Source organism: Stenella coeruleoalba, assembly GCF_951394435.1.
Source record: "Stenella coeruleoalba genome assembly, chromosome: 18".
In the NCBI taxonomy this organism is placed as follows: domain Eukaryota; kingdom Metazoa; phylum Chordata; class Mammalia; order Artiodactyla; family Delphinidae; genus Stenella; species Stenella coeruleoalba.
This window is the reverse complement of record NC_137164.1, coordinates 4,043,702-4,057,730: the sequence shown is the minus strand read 5'-3', so window position 1 is coordinate 4,057,730 and position 14,029 is coordinate 4,043,702. Positions and strand designations below refer to the sequence as shown.

Here is a 14,029-nt window from a genome sequence, read left to right as displayed (position 1 = left end):
TTTATGCGTGACTGGACGATGGGGTTAGAGTGCCACTTCAGAGGTATCAGAAAAAAAATCCCTTGACCATGAGATATGAAATGAGTCCTGGGAGATAAAGGAAATTAGGTAAAAGTGGGGTTGGGGGTTGCTTAATTGAACTTCAAGTAGTTCCAGAATGCCAAGAAGCACCCAGTCTGTAGTGGTATACAGCAGAGATATCGTGAAGGGCCTTGAAGACTGCATCGTTTATATATTTCCATTTTCGTATCTATAACAATATGCCGATTTAAAAAAAATCTTGTCCCTTCTACCCGTACTACACTGGTAGCTCATGGATGCTAAAGTTTGTTACCCAAACTTCTCATGCGCTAAGCATGAGAGCCGGGATAGATTAGCTCCTCCAAAGTTAAGGCAGGAATGAATGAACGAATGAATGAATGAACGAACGAACGAATGAAGAATCACAGCACGGTGAGCACGGTGCAATGATTAAATCTTCTAGAGGGTAGGGAAGTCGGGGAGCCTATACCACGCTGGGCAGGGACTCAGTCAAGGTCGTAACTAGTGGTGAGGCGAGTTTGGTAAGCGTCACATCTCAGAAATAAAACCAGAGACACGACTGTGGGGAGGGGTTGTGGGTTCAAAGTGCATTCCTAGCGGGAATTCACTTTTTTCACTGAAACCCGAGTAGAGGCACTCGAGAATTGATTAGGGTTTGTAATTTCCGATTGGCAATAAGGGAAAGCGCCTGGGTGGTGAGCTACGTGGTACCCAGGCAGTCAAGGGACAAGAACAGACCGCTGGGTTGCACTCCAGCCCAAGTCGTCCTTGGGCCGCCGCACTCCGGCTGGAGAGGCGTCCACGTGACATCAGCGCTGGCGCGAGCGCCGAAACCCGGAACGCGGCACGCGGCATCCGGGATCCCGCCGGACGCAGTTTCCACTCGTACAGGCTAGCGCCCGGCGGCGGCTGAGCGTCTCCTGTCGCGCAGGGGGCGGCCCGGCCGTAGGGAGAGACGGGTGGGGCCTGCCGTCCCTCCTCCAGAGCCTCCGCTCCGGCTGGACCGTCCCGCTGCAGCAGGCTCCTCTTCAGCAGACGAGCAGAGGGCGCAGCGGCCTCCGGAGGCGCGGATGCGAGCTCCGCCCGCCGCCCGGTCACAGCCTCCGGGGCCGCACGCTTCTCTCCAGGTAGCGGGAAGACGGCCAGGTCCCCGGCGTAGTGAGCTCGGGGGAAGCTCCGGGCCCTCCGCGGCTTCCGGGAGACGCGGGGACCGCAGGCCCTCCCTGGGCCCCGCCTCTCCTGATTGGCTACCTGCGGTCTAGATGCCCTGCCCTGGCCGGTGATTGGCTCCGAGGCCCCGCTGTCACTGGCTTCCTTGTGGGAATCTAGGTCGCTAAGGGAAGCGTTACTCCAGGACCGGTTGGGGAGAGGTTGGTTGGGCACGAGTCCAGTTTGTTTATTGTACTGGGGGCCCTACCCCGGCGCGAGCTTCTGTCGCAACTTCCAGGAAGAGAACCAGTATCGGGACGGAGGGCAGGGGTGGCGAGCGAGTGAAGGTTTAGAAGTAAGCTGGAGGCCCCTAAGCCTGGCAACCCCCGAGTGGGAGCGGGGTGGGAAGGAAGGCCTTGAGAGAGGAGTTGTCATCCCAAGAGGGGTGAGGGTGGAGGAAAGAAAGGCCTAGTTTCTGTTGTGGCAGAAACGGGCCGTGCGGGAGATTTCCATGACCTAATTGTTTGGGGATCTCATTTTCTAGGTGAGTTTCTAACAGAATCCACTGGAGATTTTGCTTTAACTTTACAGTAGAGTTGGGAGACGACTAGCCGTTCCTAGCCTTCAAAGAGGCAACTTATTGAATAATTCGACTCTCTTTTATCGCTTCAGATGGGCAGCTGTCAAAAAAAGCACAAACAGTGGAAGGATGGATACCATTGCATATATTAAAAGTATGTGGAAAGGCAAGTAAGGTATTCACGTGGATTTAATTGTGGTTAATTGCACGAGAAAATTACCACTTAAGGAGAAGCTCTTAAAGTTTTTAATAATATTAAAGTAGCTTGACTTTATGATAGGTTTCAGATATTTAAACTGTTTAATACAAAAAGCTTATTACTGCTGTACCTACCAAATATGCTCTTTGCTAATGATGGTCTAGTCCTAATTATTCTGAAAATGGAAAGAAATCTGTAGTTTTTGATAATGTTAATTTACATGTGACTGGATAGTGCTACTAGATCTTTCCTTAAAAAATGACATAGGGATCACTGTGAAAAAATCCTTTGAAGTTGTAATCTAATGTCAGAATGTGCATGAGAGTGGTTAGTTGCTAACTCATACAATAATTTAGACTTGTAGGCTAATTTCACTCTGTTTTTAAAGTAGTTTGCTTATTAAACACTGAGTCCTAGTTATCGAAGTTGCTTCCCTGGTCACCTAGTCATTCGATCCTGCAGCCTTTATTAAGTCATGTGCTGTATTACACATACCCTTTAGTGACATACCAGAAATTGTCAAGGAATGGTTTATTTCAGCCACAGAACACCCAGATTAGCTCTCGAAGGTAGACCTGGGCCCTACCCTGGAAAATTCTGACCTAGGATTGGGGGTGAGCTCTGGGCATCTGTAGTTTAAAACATTTCCTCAAGGGTGTTTGATGTGCATTCCCAGTTGAGAACTGTAGCTTTAACGACTTAGTAAATAGATGTGTTTAAGAAATTCTAAGATATTTATGAAACAATTACTTTCCTCCCTTGATTTCCTTATGGTTTAAAAGTAAACTTCTCAGGAATGACATTTCAGTATAATCCAAAAGCAGTGTTTGCCTAGCGAGGTCAGGAAGTTTCACTGGCACTCAGAGACCTCCGGGACTAACCATTCCAGGCTTAAGAACAAGGTTTCCTGTGGGGAAACCCAAAAGCTCTTACGTGCTTTTACAATCCCCAGAGCTGTGCACAGAGTGTTGTTTCCTGTTGGCTGTAAGAGAAATCAACTCCAGGTCTGTTCAGCTAAGTTATTTTTACCTCAGCAAAGTGCAGGGGGGGGGTAATATTACATTTATGAACTTTTTTGGGGAAGAATACCCTTACTGGAAATAAATGTAAATGATACCCTCTTGATACCCAATAGTCCTTTGCTTATGAAGTAAAGAACGTGCATAATGCAAGCTTAGAATTTGTATGGTAATGTGAAATACCCGGATATTTGGAACATCAGTGGGGGCTTTTGGGCCAACAGGAGAGTCAAAGACGTAGAAAATGAGATAATCACTTTGATTTTCAGCTATGAGAAATGTGTGGTGAAACCAAATCCAATCTGACTTAGAGGATGGCTTTAGGCAAAGAAGTAGGTCCAATTGTGTTCTATCACCTAGGAGCTGCTATTCATTTTATATGTAAGTTCTTCACTGCAAGATTTGGCATATGAAGTATTTGAGTAGCGGACAGAATTTTAAAATGAAAATGAAAAAACGAAGTTAAAATATGAAGCCATGTGTAGTCCACGGCTAATACCTTGAATTTTGTATATACTGTTTGAACAGAAAGCCAGGAATCTCAGCATGAATTGGTCTAGATCTAGACCAGATGGTGGTGGTGAAGAAACCTCATCTCAAGACCAGAATCATCATGAAAACGAGAGAAGGTGGCAACAAGAGCGTCTCCACAGAGAAGAAGCCTATTATCAGTTTATTAATGATCTCAATGATGAAGATTACCGGCTAATGAGAGACCATAATCTTTTAGGCACCCCTGGTAAGAGATGGGTAAAAGAGGAAGTACCTTTTTCAGCATTATTAGAAGTTTCAAAATAAGGAGGGGTTTTTACCCCATCTTCGCTCTCTCAAAATATAGTGTACTGTTTTTGTGACCTTAAGAGCACTGTAACATAACAACATAGAAAATCACTGGCTTACTTCTGTATTTTGTAAGTAGGTAAGAACATTGAACATATAGCACTGTTACACAAGTGTCAAACCAACAGGTTAACATACATGATAGTGTCAGATATTTATGAAGTCCTATGTCTCTTAAGTAATATTTGTACAAATAAAATATTATTCATTTAAAACCTAATTCTAACTCATTTGAGGTCTTATCATTTATTTATTTATTTAGCTGAATTAATGACTCCCCAAAAGTTCAATGTGCTCCATTAATTTTTTACAAATTAATTTCACAGATGAACTAATTGAAACTGTACGCTTGTATATATTTGTGTGTTGCGTATTTGCATTCTGTATACATATATAATGAAGGGCATTCATTACCCATATAATGAACTAGGTAGAATTCAAGTAAATACAGATTTGAAATTTTCTCTAGAAGTACTCCCTTCTTAATTTCTTTTTAACTCTGACGAAAATCCACAGAATTATAGCTTATAGGTTCTAAGTATATCAACTAGGAGCACTTCATTAATGATTCAAATTAAATCTTATTTTAATTTAAATAAAACATTAATAAATGAAACAACGAAAATGATGTGTATTTGCATGAATAAACGTTTTTTGTTGTCTTCAATTTATAGAACATGAAAACAATAGAATGTCTTCTACACATTGCTAAAGATTAGTCTTACCCTTCATGAGTTTTCATAAAACTTAGTAATTTAAAGATTTTAACTTTAGTGGGCACTTTTCCATTGTTTTAGGAGAAATAACATCAGAAGAATTACAGCAACGTTTAGACGGAGTCAAGGAACAGCTAGCATCTCAGCCTGACTTGAGAAATGGGACAAACACCAGAGGTATTGTAGATTCCTTTCCATAAGGAACAGGTTTGATTGGAGTAATTGCAGAAATGAACTTACAGGACCTTGTACAATGTTTGTTTTTAGTGTTTTCCAGATTAAATGTGATAATCATTCAGGTAGTATTTACATATTATATGCTGAGCAGTATAGTTAGGTAATACAGGACAGGGGTTGCATATAAAGATGTCTTACACACCCATTGCCTTCAGGGAGCTCATGTGTATGAAATAGTATACAATTAATTACCAGCAGAGTTCTTTTTAACCTTAGACTTTACACACTACTGTTTTTTTTTTAAGTAATATAACTAAACTTACCTTCTAAAAATTTATACAGAACAATACAGAAAGACTGAGTCAGGAAAACCTATTTTTGTTGCTTTGTTTTATTGGTTTTGTGTTGTGTCATTTTACTGAACAGACACTAAGTCATAATATAAGAAATTCTTATAAAAAAACAAATCGGGGCTTCCCTGGTGGCGCAGTGGTTTGGAGTCCGTCTGCCGATGCAGGGGACACGGGTTCATGCCCCAGTCCGGGAAGATCCCACATGCCGCGGAGCAGCTGGGCCTGTGATCCATGGCCGCTGAGCCTGCACGTCCGGAGCCTGTGCTCCGCGACAGGAGAGGCCACAGCGGTGAGAGGCCCGTGGACCGCAAAACAACAAAACAAAACAAAAAAAAACAAATTACTTGTAAAAAAACAAAATTCAAACTAAACAGAAGTGTATAGAGTTAAAAGTAAAGCCAACTTTAAGGTCCCTCTTACCAGTTCTACTTCCTTCTCCAGAGGTGTTCGTTAGTAGTGGTTTCACATATTACATCAGGATCATGGTATTGGTTAGGGTGAAGACTATTAAACACCCCAAACGCATCGGCTGATGAAATGGAAGTTTACTTCCGTTTTGTGCTCAGTCCAGGGCAGACACACGTCAATCCATAAAGCCTTCTGGGACCCACGCAGCCAGCACAGTGCTTCTACAACTGTGCTGTCCAGTGCGGTAGCTACCGGCCACATGGGCCTATTTAAATTTAATAAAATTGAAAATTCAGTTCCTCAGGCACATTAGCCACATTCAAGTGTTTAATAGTCCCCTGTGGCTAGTGGCTTCTGTACTGGACGGCACAGGTACAGAACATCTCCACGGTTGCAGAAAGGTTCACTGGGCACTGACTGCTGCTCCAGGTATGGTTTGCATGATCAAGCTAAGTCACAGCCACTTCTAGGTTCCAGCTGGCAGTTCCAGGTTCCAGGAGAAGGCCTAGGCCCCTGCCCGGAAATGAGCTCTCTCACTTCTACTCCCGTTCCATTGATGAGAACTTAGTCCCGTGGCCACACCCAGATGCCAGGTTGTTCACAGGACACTGCAGTGCATTTCCAGTGGAAGAATGGGGTGACGGATTTTGTGAGACATGAGTGACCTCTTTCACACACTGCCATCACTATATTCTAGTAATTAAAGAAAGAAGTGGCATCTGGAATGACTTCATGTTTACCTGCCCTTTACTTATATCTTTTTGCAAATTAAAATGGAAAGTGGATGTTAACCTTTTTCTTCTTCGTGTTTAGATATGCAAATTGTACTATATTGGTATAGCTGGTAATACTGGCCCTTTGAATATGTTTTGATGGAGAATGTACTCGTCACGTGTGCAGTAGCTTATACCTTTAGAATGTGGCTGCGGTTGCTGTCTTTATTGATGCCAGCAGCTGATTAACAGGTTTAACTTTAATATTTAAAAAAGTTTTTTATGAGAGATTGCAGTAATGAAATAAAATCAAAGCAGACTCATTTAACAACTGTTTTTGAGAAGAGCGAACTTGGTAAAGTCTGTGTAGTTAATGTGCATTAGAATGCTTTTCACTGAGTTTTGTACTTTATATAATCCACTGGTTAAAATGGAAAACTTAAAGCTTCCCACAGTAGCACTATCATACTCAAAGAAGTTTATTAGGGGCACATTTCTTTCTTTCTTTCTTTTTTTAAATGTGTATATATTTTAAATTTTATTTTATTTTTGGCTGCGTTGGGTCTTCGTTGCTGTGTGTGGGCTTTCTCTGGTTGCAGTGAGCGGAGGCTGCTCTTCGTTGTGGTGCGCAGGCTTCTCATTGCGGTGGCTTCTCTTGTTGCGGAGCACGGGCTCTAGGTGCACGGGCTTCAGTAGTTGTGGCTCACAGGCTCAGTAGTTGTGGCTCGCGGGCTCTAGAGCGCAGGCTCAGTAGTTGTGGTGCACAGGCTTAACTGCTCCGTGGCATGTGGGATCTTCCTGGACCAGGGATCAAATCCGTGTCCCCTGCATTAGCAGGTGAATTCTTAACGAGTGCGCCACCAGGGAAGTCCCAGGGCATATTTATTTCTAAATCGATTCATTCAACAGTATTAATTGAGAGTCTGATTTGTCCCAAATACTGTTGTAGAGGTTGGGGATTTAACAGTGAGTAAAATAAGGCAAAACTCATTGTCTTCATGCAGCTCATGTTCTAAATGAACAGAAAATGTATTTTATTGTATTATATATAATGGCTAACATTTATTGAGTGCTTCCTATGTGCCAGATATTATACTAATCATTTTATATACAGTGTCTTATTTTATCCTCATGATAATCCTTTGACATCTATACTATTATTATCAAGTTTACAGATAAGGATTTAGCCAAAGAACTTAAGTAACACGCCTGAAGTCTCCTATCCTCACATGAAGATGTGATGTGGTTCTAACATTTTACTCATGAAGCCATATTTCTTGACTTATACATTTTGGGCAGTTTCTGAGAAATAGGATAAAATTCTTAAGGTTGCCAAAATACCTAATTGCAAAAAAGATTGAGTTACCTTTACCAAAGAATTCTAAAAATTCAAGATAAATTATACATAAGTTTTGCCACTGTATTTTATTGATACTGCCATATGAATAACGCAATTTTTAAAATTTTTATTTAGTTGCAGCAGGTCTTAGTTGTGGCAGGTGGGCTCCATAGTTGTGGCATGCGAACTCTTAGTTGCAGCATGCATGTGGGATCTAGTTCCCTGACCAGGGATCAAACCCAGGCTCCCTGCGTTGGGAGCGTGGAGTCTTATCCACTGTGCCACCAGGGAAGTCCCAATAAAGCAATTTAAATATACAGTTTTGATACTGGATATATTTTTCCTTTGCCTTAATATTTTGCCAATAACAGGCATATAGAAAGCAAGAGTGAGGATTTCTTCACACCTTTGCACAAATAGTATTTAAAATTTTATAATTTTGATACAGTGTGTATTATAGTATGCTTATAGTATACACCTTTCTTTTAGAAAGTTCAGCTTTTTGGCCGTTTTTCTTTCATTAAAATGCACAGATGTTCTTAATTATATTTTTAATTTAATAAAAACGTAGTTTATCTTACAAGCTTTCAATAAAGATCTAAAGATAGATTTTAGGAATTGATGTTAAGTTGATTTGGTTTGCTTTCCAGACTCAGGGGTCCCTCGAGAAAGTTCAAATGAAGAGTCTCTGCTGGAATGGCTCAACACCTTTCGTCGCACGGGAAACGCAACTCGAAGTGGACAGAATGGGAACCAGACTTGGAGAGCTGTGAGTCGAACAAACCCACACAGTGGAGAGTTCCAATTTTGTCTGGAAATCCACATAAATCACGAGAATAGAGGATTTGAAATGGACGGCGAAGATTATGTGGGCGTTCCACTTTCAGATGTGAGCCAAGATCACACCACAGATGGGCCACAGAGATCAAGTAGCCCTGTGGCCAGGCGAACCAGGAGCCAAGCCGCAGGGGCTCTCAGTGGTAGTAGTGCCGGCGTTCCGAGAACTAGGCTTGGATCGAGGGGGCGGAGCTCAGTAGAAGGATCTTTGTCAGCATTGGGAAGATTAAGAAATGGAATTGGGGGGGCAGCTGGCACCCCTAGAACTGGTGCTGCACGCGCTAATCCGTCAGGTGGTAGTGAACTCAGGCAAAGGGAGGGGCAGCGATTTGGAGCAGCCCATGTTTGGGAAAATGGGGCTAGAACTAATGTCACAGTGAGGAATACAAACCAAAGATTAGAGCCAATAAGATTACGGTCTACTTTCAATAGCCGAAGCCGGTCACCGATTCAGAGGCAAAGTGGCACTGTTTATCACAGTTCACAAAGGGAAAGTAGACCTTTTCAGCAAACTAGTAGGCGGTCTGTTAGGAGGAGAGGTATAACTCGTGTCTTTCTAGAGCAAGGCCGAGAAGGCAGAGGTACCGCATATACTCCATTCTCTAACTCAAGACTTGTGTCAAGAATCACAGTAGAAGAAGAAGAGTCCAGCAGGTCCTCCACTGCTGCACGACGACACCCAACAATCACACTGGACCTTCAAGTGAGAAGGGTTCGTCCTGGAGAAAGCAGAGACTGGGACAGTATTGCAAATAGAACTCGATCCAGGGTGGGGCTGGCAGCAAACACAGTCACTATCGAAAGCAGTAGTGGGGGCTTTCGGCGCACCATCTCTCGTTTAGAGCGCTCAGGTATGCGAACCTACGTTAGTACCATAACTGTTCCTCTTCGTAGGATTTCTGAGAACGAGCTCGCTGAACCATCATCAGTGGCTCTTCGATCAGTTTTAAGGCAGATCATGACTGGATTTGGAGAACTGAGTTCTCTAATGGAGGCCGAATCGGAGTCAGAGGCGCAGAGAAGTGGTCAGCGTCGGCCAGAGACACACTCAGAAGTGAGTCTCCTCGGTGAGGCCGTCAGCCAGCACAGGGGAGGGTCCCCCCAAGGCAGGTGGACCCGAGAAGACAGCCCTGACACCCCGCCTCGTGCCCCACACAGAGGTGGCAGGCGGTCGCAAAATTCAAGTAACTTGGTGGAAACTGGCACCCTACCTATCCTTCGCCTCGCTCACTTCTTGCTTAATGAAGGGGAGGATGATGACCGCATGCGTGGTTTAACCAAGGAGCAGATTGACAATCTTTCCACCCGGAGCTATGAGCACAGCAGTATCGATAGCGAACGAGGGAAAATCTGTAGCGTTTGCATCAGCGACTACGTAACTGGAAACAAGCTCAGGCAGTTACCTTGCATGCATGAATTTCACATCCACTGTATCGACCGGTGGCTCTCAGAGAATTGCACGTGTCCTATCTGTCGGCAGCCTGTCTTAGGGTCCAGTACAGCAAACAACGGGTGACATGCTGGATCCAGTCAAATGTTGCATCTTAGTAGAGCTGAGTATTCAGGCGTTCTTTTGTTGAATTATTTGTGATGAGCTAACCAGGATGAAAAATAACAGATGATTATAGTTTGAACTATTTTTTTGTGTGCTTTTTTAACTTGTTAAAAAGAGAAAATTTATAGAAAATTTAAAATGCAAATGTTAAATTATCCTAAAGTACAGAATAGTTAATATTGCTAGAACCAAATAACTTTTAAAATGTTTTTATTTTGGTAATTTTGTCATGCTAAGCACTTTTGTATCTGCACAACTCAGTAGGTTACAAATCAATATTCTTTTTCTGAGAAGTCCAGCAGATTTTGCTTGGACTTTCAGGCTTCGTACCATGTCCAGACATTGGTGTCTAAATAAGCCTTTCTTTAACTTTTTATTCTAAGGACAGTATCTTTTCATGAAAGAATATTTGGCTGAATGTTTGCTAAATGCATTAAAGTTACTTGAAATATTAAATTTAATATGCAGCATATCACGTGTATATATAGGTATATAATTTTAAGGTTAACGTATTCAGTCTAAAAACTACCAGTTTGGTTCTTATTTTAAACTGTTGGGCTATTACTGCATATGGCACAATGTTTAATACTTACAGGATCATCTCTGGGAGGAAGTAGATTAAGATATTTAAAAATAGACATAATTTATGAAGCGTCTCTGACAATCTGACTTATTAGACAGCAAGCAATATATGACACTGAACAAGTATTTCTTTTTTCAGAAATGGAACGTGGACATTTTAGAACATACAGGTTATTTAACTTGAGTTCTACCTTTTTGTGACCTTTTTGAAAGTGCAAACAATTTTTTGGATTACATTAAGTAAGATATACAATATGCATGGTTTTCAAATTTAGTTTAAAATCTAAAAACAAGGGTCTATAAAGAATCAAATGCATAGATAATATGTTAAGTTCAATTGGAGACCAAAAAACTCCAAATGAAACAATAACAACAACAGCAAAAAAAGTTAAGAGAATGTAGACTTTAAAACACAAAGTATGCATTGAAGATCTGTTTCTACCAATAAATATTAAAATGTGTCAACTGTTCTTCTCTATTGGTCCACCGTGGTTTATTCACTGAAAGAAGTAGTTATTTCGCACTAACTCGATGCCAGGCAGTGTTACTGGTGTAGAGGATTCAGTAGAGGACAAAGTCCCTGTCTTCATGGGAAAGACATACTTGCTCTTAGAAAATTGGAAATCGAGCAATACAATGAGTTATTGTTCTGACTTTGATGTTTGTTTATGAATAAATGACATAGCTTGCTATGGTGATACCACTTGGACAAAATCGCAAGAACAAATACCTCAAGGCCGATTCTGTGAAATTTAGGTATATCTCAAGGTTTAGTTTTTGTTTCCAATTAGTGATTATATGTAGTTCGTTCAGTAAGATGCATGCACAGGACTTGTTAGGGGGTGCATTTAGCCCGTGGAGTGAGAGGTTTTAGTAAAGGTGGTGACTTTGTTTGGAGTAAACGGTTTCTGTAGGTCACATATGGGACATAGGACTGGGGAGTTTGATTTGAAGGCTTAGATACCAGACTTACGGGATTTTTGCTCTACAGAGTCTAGATGGCTCTTGATAAATCGTATTGGCGAAGGGTAAGATCACTTTTCATGTTTCAGGAAGATTGGTGCGGTGCAGTGTGCAGAACGCGGTGGAGTGGAGAGAGATGGGAAGCAAGAAACCAATAAAGGAAATATTATGATCAATTTTTACTATCAATTATCATCATCATCAGTTATTATCTAACCAGGTTGATGGAAGTGAAACTGGAAAGAAAGAAAAGGGCATAAAAATGTTGAAAAAAAGAAGACATTGTTTGGTTTCTAGTTCACTGTGAGGAGGTGGGAGAGTCATGTGTTCACAGGTGGAGAATCTCTGAGTGGAGGAGGGCGGACAAGTTACAAGCTCGGCCAGTGTAGACATTGACCTGAAATGGAGCCGTATTCATGTATCCATCACACTCACTTTCGTGGCACCATTTGTCCCCAATAGGACAAGAGACTAAATCCAGCAGTTACTGCTCATATGGAACCTTCCTCAGGAAGTTCTACCTCCCCTGGTTTGAGCAGTTCGGAAAATCAAGAGGAAAACAAAAGGGGAAATGAACAAAGTAAGGATAAAGAAGAGAAAAAAGCACGTTGATCCTCAGTCGTTTGCAAGACATGGGAGGACCAGCACGTGAAGGGATTCCCGAGTAGGCACTGGAAGTAGAATTGGATTGTGCACTGTATGGAAACGTCCCTGAAAGCAGCAGGAAAGCCTAATGAATTTGGTAGATGGGTACCCTAGTTGGGAACAAAGAAGTGTTTTCTTTAATATTTTCATTCATCTCCCAGTAAACAAGGCTGATGACAAACACAAAGGCTCATTGTCTATTTATAGCATCTACTCAGCAAGGATTGTACCCTTTGTGCTTCCAATAAAGAAAGGAACAAATCATTTAAATTCTTCATATGGGGGCTTCCCTGGTGGCGCAGTGGTTAAGAATCTGCCTGCCATTGCAGAGCCCTGGTCCGGGAAGATCGCACATGCCACGGAGCAACTAAGCCCGTGCGCCACAACTACTGAGCCTGCGCTCTAGAGCCCGTGAGCCACAACCACTGAGCCCATGTGCCACAAGTACTGAAGCCCACACGCCTAGAGCCCGTGCTCTGCAGCAAGAGAAGCCACTTTAATGAAAAGCCCACGCACCGCAACGAAGAGTAGCCCCCGCTCTCCACAGCTAGGGAAAGCCCGCGTGCAGTAACGGAGACCCAACGCAGCCAAAAATAAAATAAATTTATAAAAAAAAATTCTTCATTTGACTCTTTTCCATGACATGTCCTTAGAGCTTGTTCTATATAGTGTGGCTGTCTTGTGAACTTCTGTTTCTAAACTGTCAGCTTCCTAGCTGCCTTCCTACGTATTACATCCTTTTACCCTCTTTTTCTTGTATCTCAGAGTTTTATAATTTCGACTAGCATTGTTACGACTTGATTATCTTTCACTCTTAGGTTGTGTTTCTTTCAGTCTTTAACATGCATTCCTAGTTTAAATCTCCCATGCTCTCCTTGAAATATTATTGCCACTTAACATGGTAGGAGGCAGAGTTAGAGAGTCAGTCACAGGACCATTTGCCTCCAAAGCCTGTGCTCTTTCCACTACCCTGCATCCTGGAGAAGCTGAAATGCTTTGGGAAGTTTTCAGCCTAACTCCTTCCCAAAGATACTTGTCTAATTTTGTAACTTTGTTATATCATGTGTTTGTTTCCATGTGCAAATACACCTTTTCTTTCCCAAGAATGAAAAGAGAAGGACCACTCCTGAAAGATATCAAACAGAATCTATACTATGAGGATGAATCCAGCAAAGAGATGAATGAGGCATCTGAAGATGCTGTGTTAAGGTCAGAGTTAAGAAGCTGTCTGAGGCCTTTCCGTGAATATTTCTCCCAGACAAGAACTTACAGTGAACTTCTCATCTTCCTACATGTCTCCATTTGAATAACCTCTGGCCAGAGGAGGAAGAAATGGTGTAGAAATAGGAGCCCATGTGAAGTGGGTGGTTGTTACCTTTGCAGTGGCAGCCGACTCCTGTAGGGTCTCTCCCTCAACCTTGTATGACTCTGGCAATCAGAGACCTGGGATATCTCTCAGCACAGATGCACAGATTTCCCAGGAAGCCAGAGCCATCTCTCATCGAGAGGGCCAAATGTTCCATGTTTCAGAGGACATGACTGAGTGGCAGTGGTGCTCGTTTCCTTGATGTCGTCAGACAGGTTGGAGGTGCTTTTCAGTGACTGAGTGTATTAGGCCCCGATGTATCTGCCCTTGTGATAACTGGGGATCCATAAATACTTACAGCAAGTATGTTTGTTGTTTTATTGTGAGCATTACATCTCTGAAGACTCTTGAGTTGGCCCCTATAGTTTTCTTTCTCTTTTTTCATTTTTAAAAAAACAACAGTCACACTTCTGGAAACTCAACACTTTCAGACGTATTTTTCCTCTATTAATGTCTCATTTGAAGACAATTACATATTTAATCACAAAATGTTCCTACTTGACTATAATCCAACTGTCTTCTGTGCAGCTTCAGACATGTTCACAT

General features: G+C 42.2%; 1 protein-coding gene across 5 annotated transcripts; it reads left to right on the top strand.

Annotated features, from left to right (window-relative positions):
- The first annotated feature begins 824 nt into the window (after positions 1 to 824).
- On the top strand, positions 825 to 11,271 carry RNF6 (ring finger protein 6). 5 transcript variants are annotated; one of them, XM_079903042.1, is made up of 5 exons: positions 825 to 1,169; positions 1,864 to 1,925; positions 3,518 to 3,728; positions 4,627 to 4,722; positions 8,186 to 11,271. In XM_079903042.1, the coding sequence occupies exons 3-5, from the start codon at positions 3,536 to 3,538 to the stop codon at positions 9,886 to 9,888; spliced, it is 1,992 nt and encodes a 663-aa protein (XP_079759168.1). In that variant the 5' UTR covers positions 825 to 1,169; positions 1,864 to 1,925; positions 3,518 to 3,535; the 3' UTR covers positions 9,889 to 11,271. The 5 variants fall into 5 exon arrangements, with proteins under 5 accessions (XP_079759168.1, XP_079759169.1, XP_079759170.1 ...); XM_079903043.1 differs by having other exon boundaries at positions 825 to 1,546; positions 1,864 to 1,937; XM_079903044.1 differs by having other exon boundaries at positions 998 to 1,169; positions 1,864 to 1,937.
- Positions 11,272 to 14,029: the final 2,758 nt, after the last annotated feature.

Coding starts and splice junctions, on each gene's coding strand:
- RNF6 (XM_079903042.1), top strand. CDS start 3,536: ATGAATTGGTCTAGATCTAGACCAGATGGTGGTGGTGAAGAAACCTCA. Junction 3,729..4,626: donor TAATCTTTTAGGCACCCCTG/GTAAGAGATGGG, acceptor CCATTGTTTTAG/GAGAAATAACATCAGAAGAA. Junction 4,723..8,185: donor AAATGGGACAAACACCAGAG/GTATTGTAGATT, acceptor TTTGCTTTCCAG/ACTCAGGGGTCCCTCGAGAA.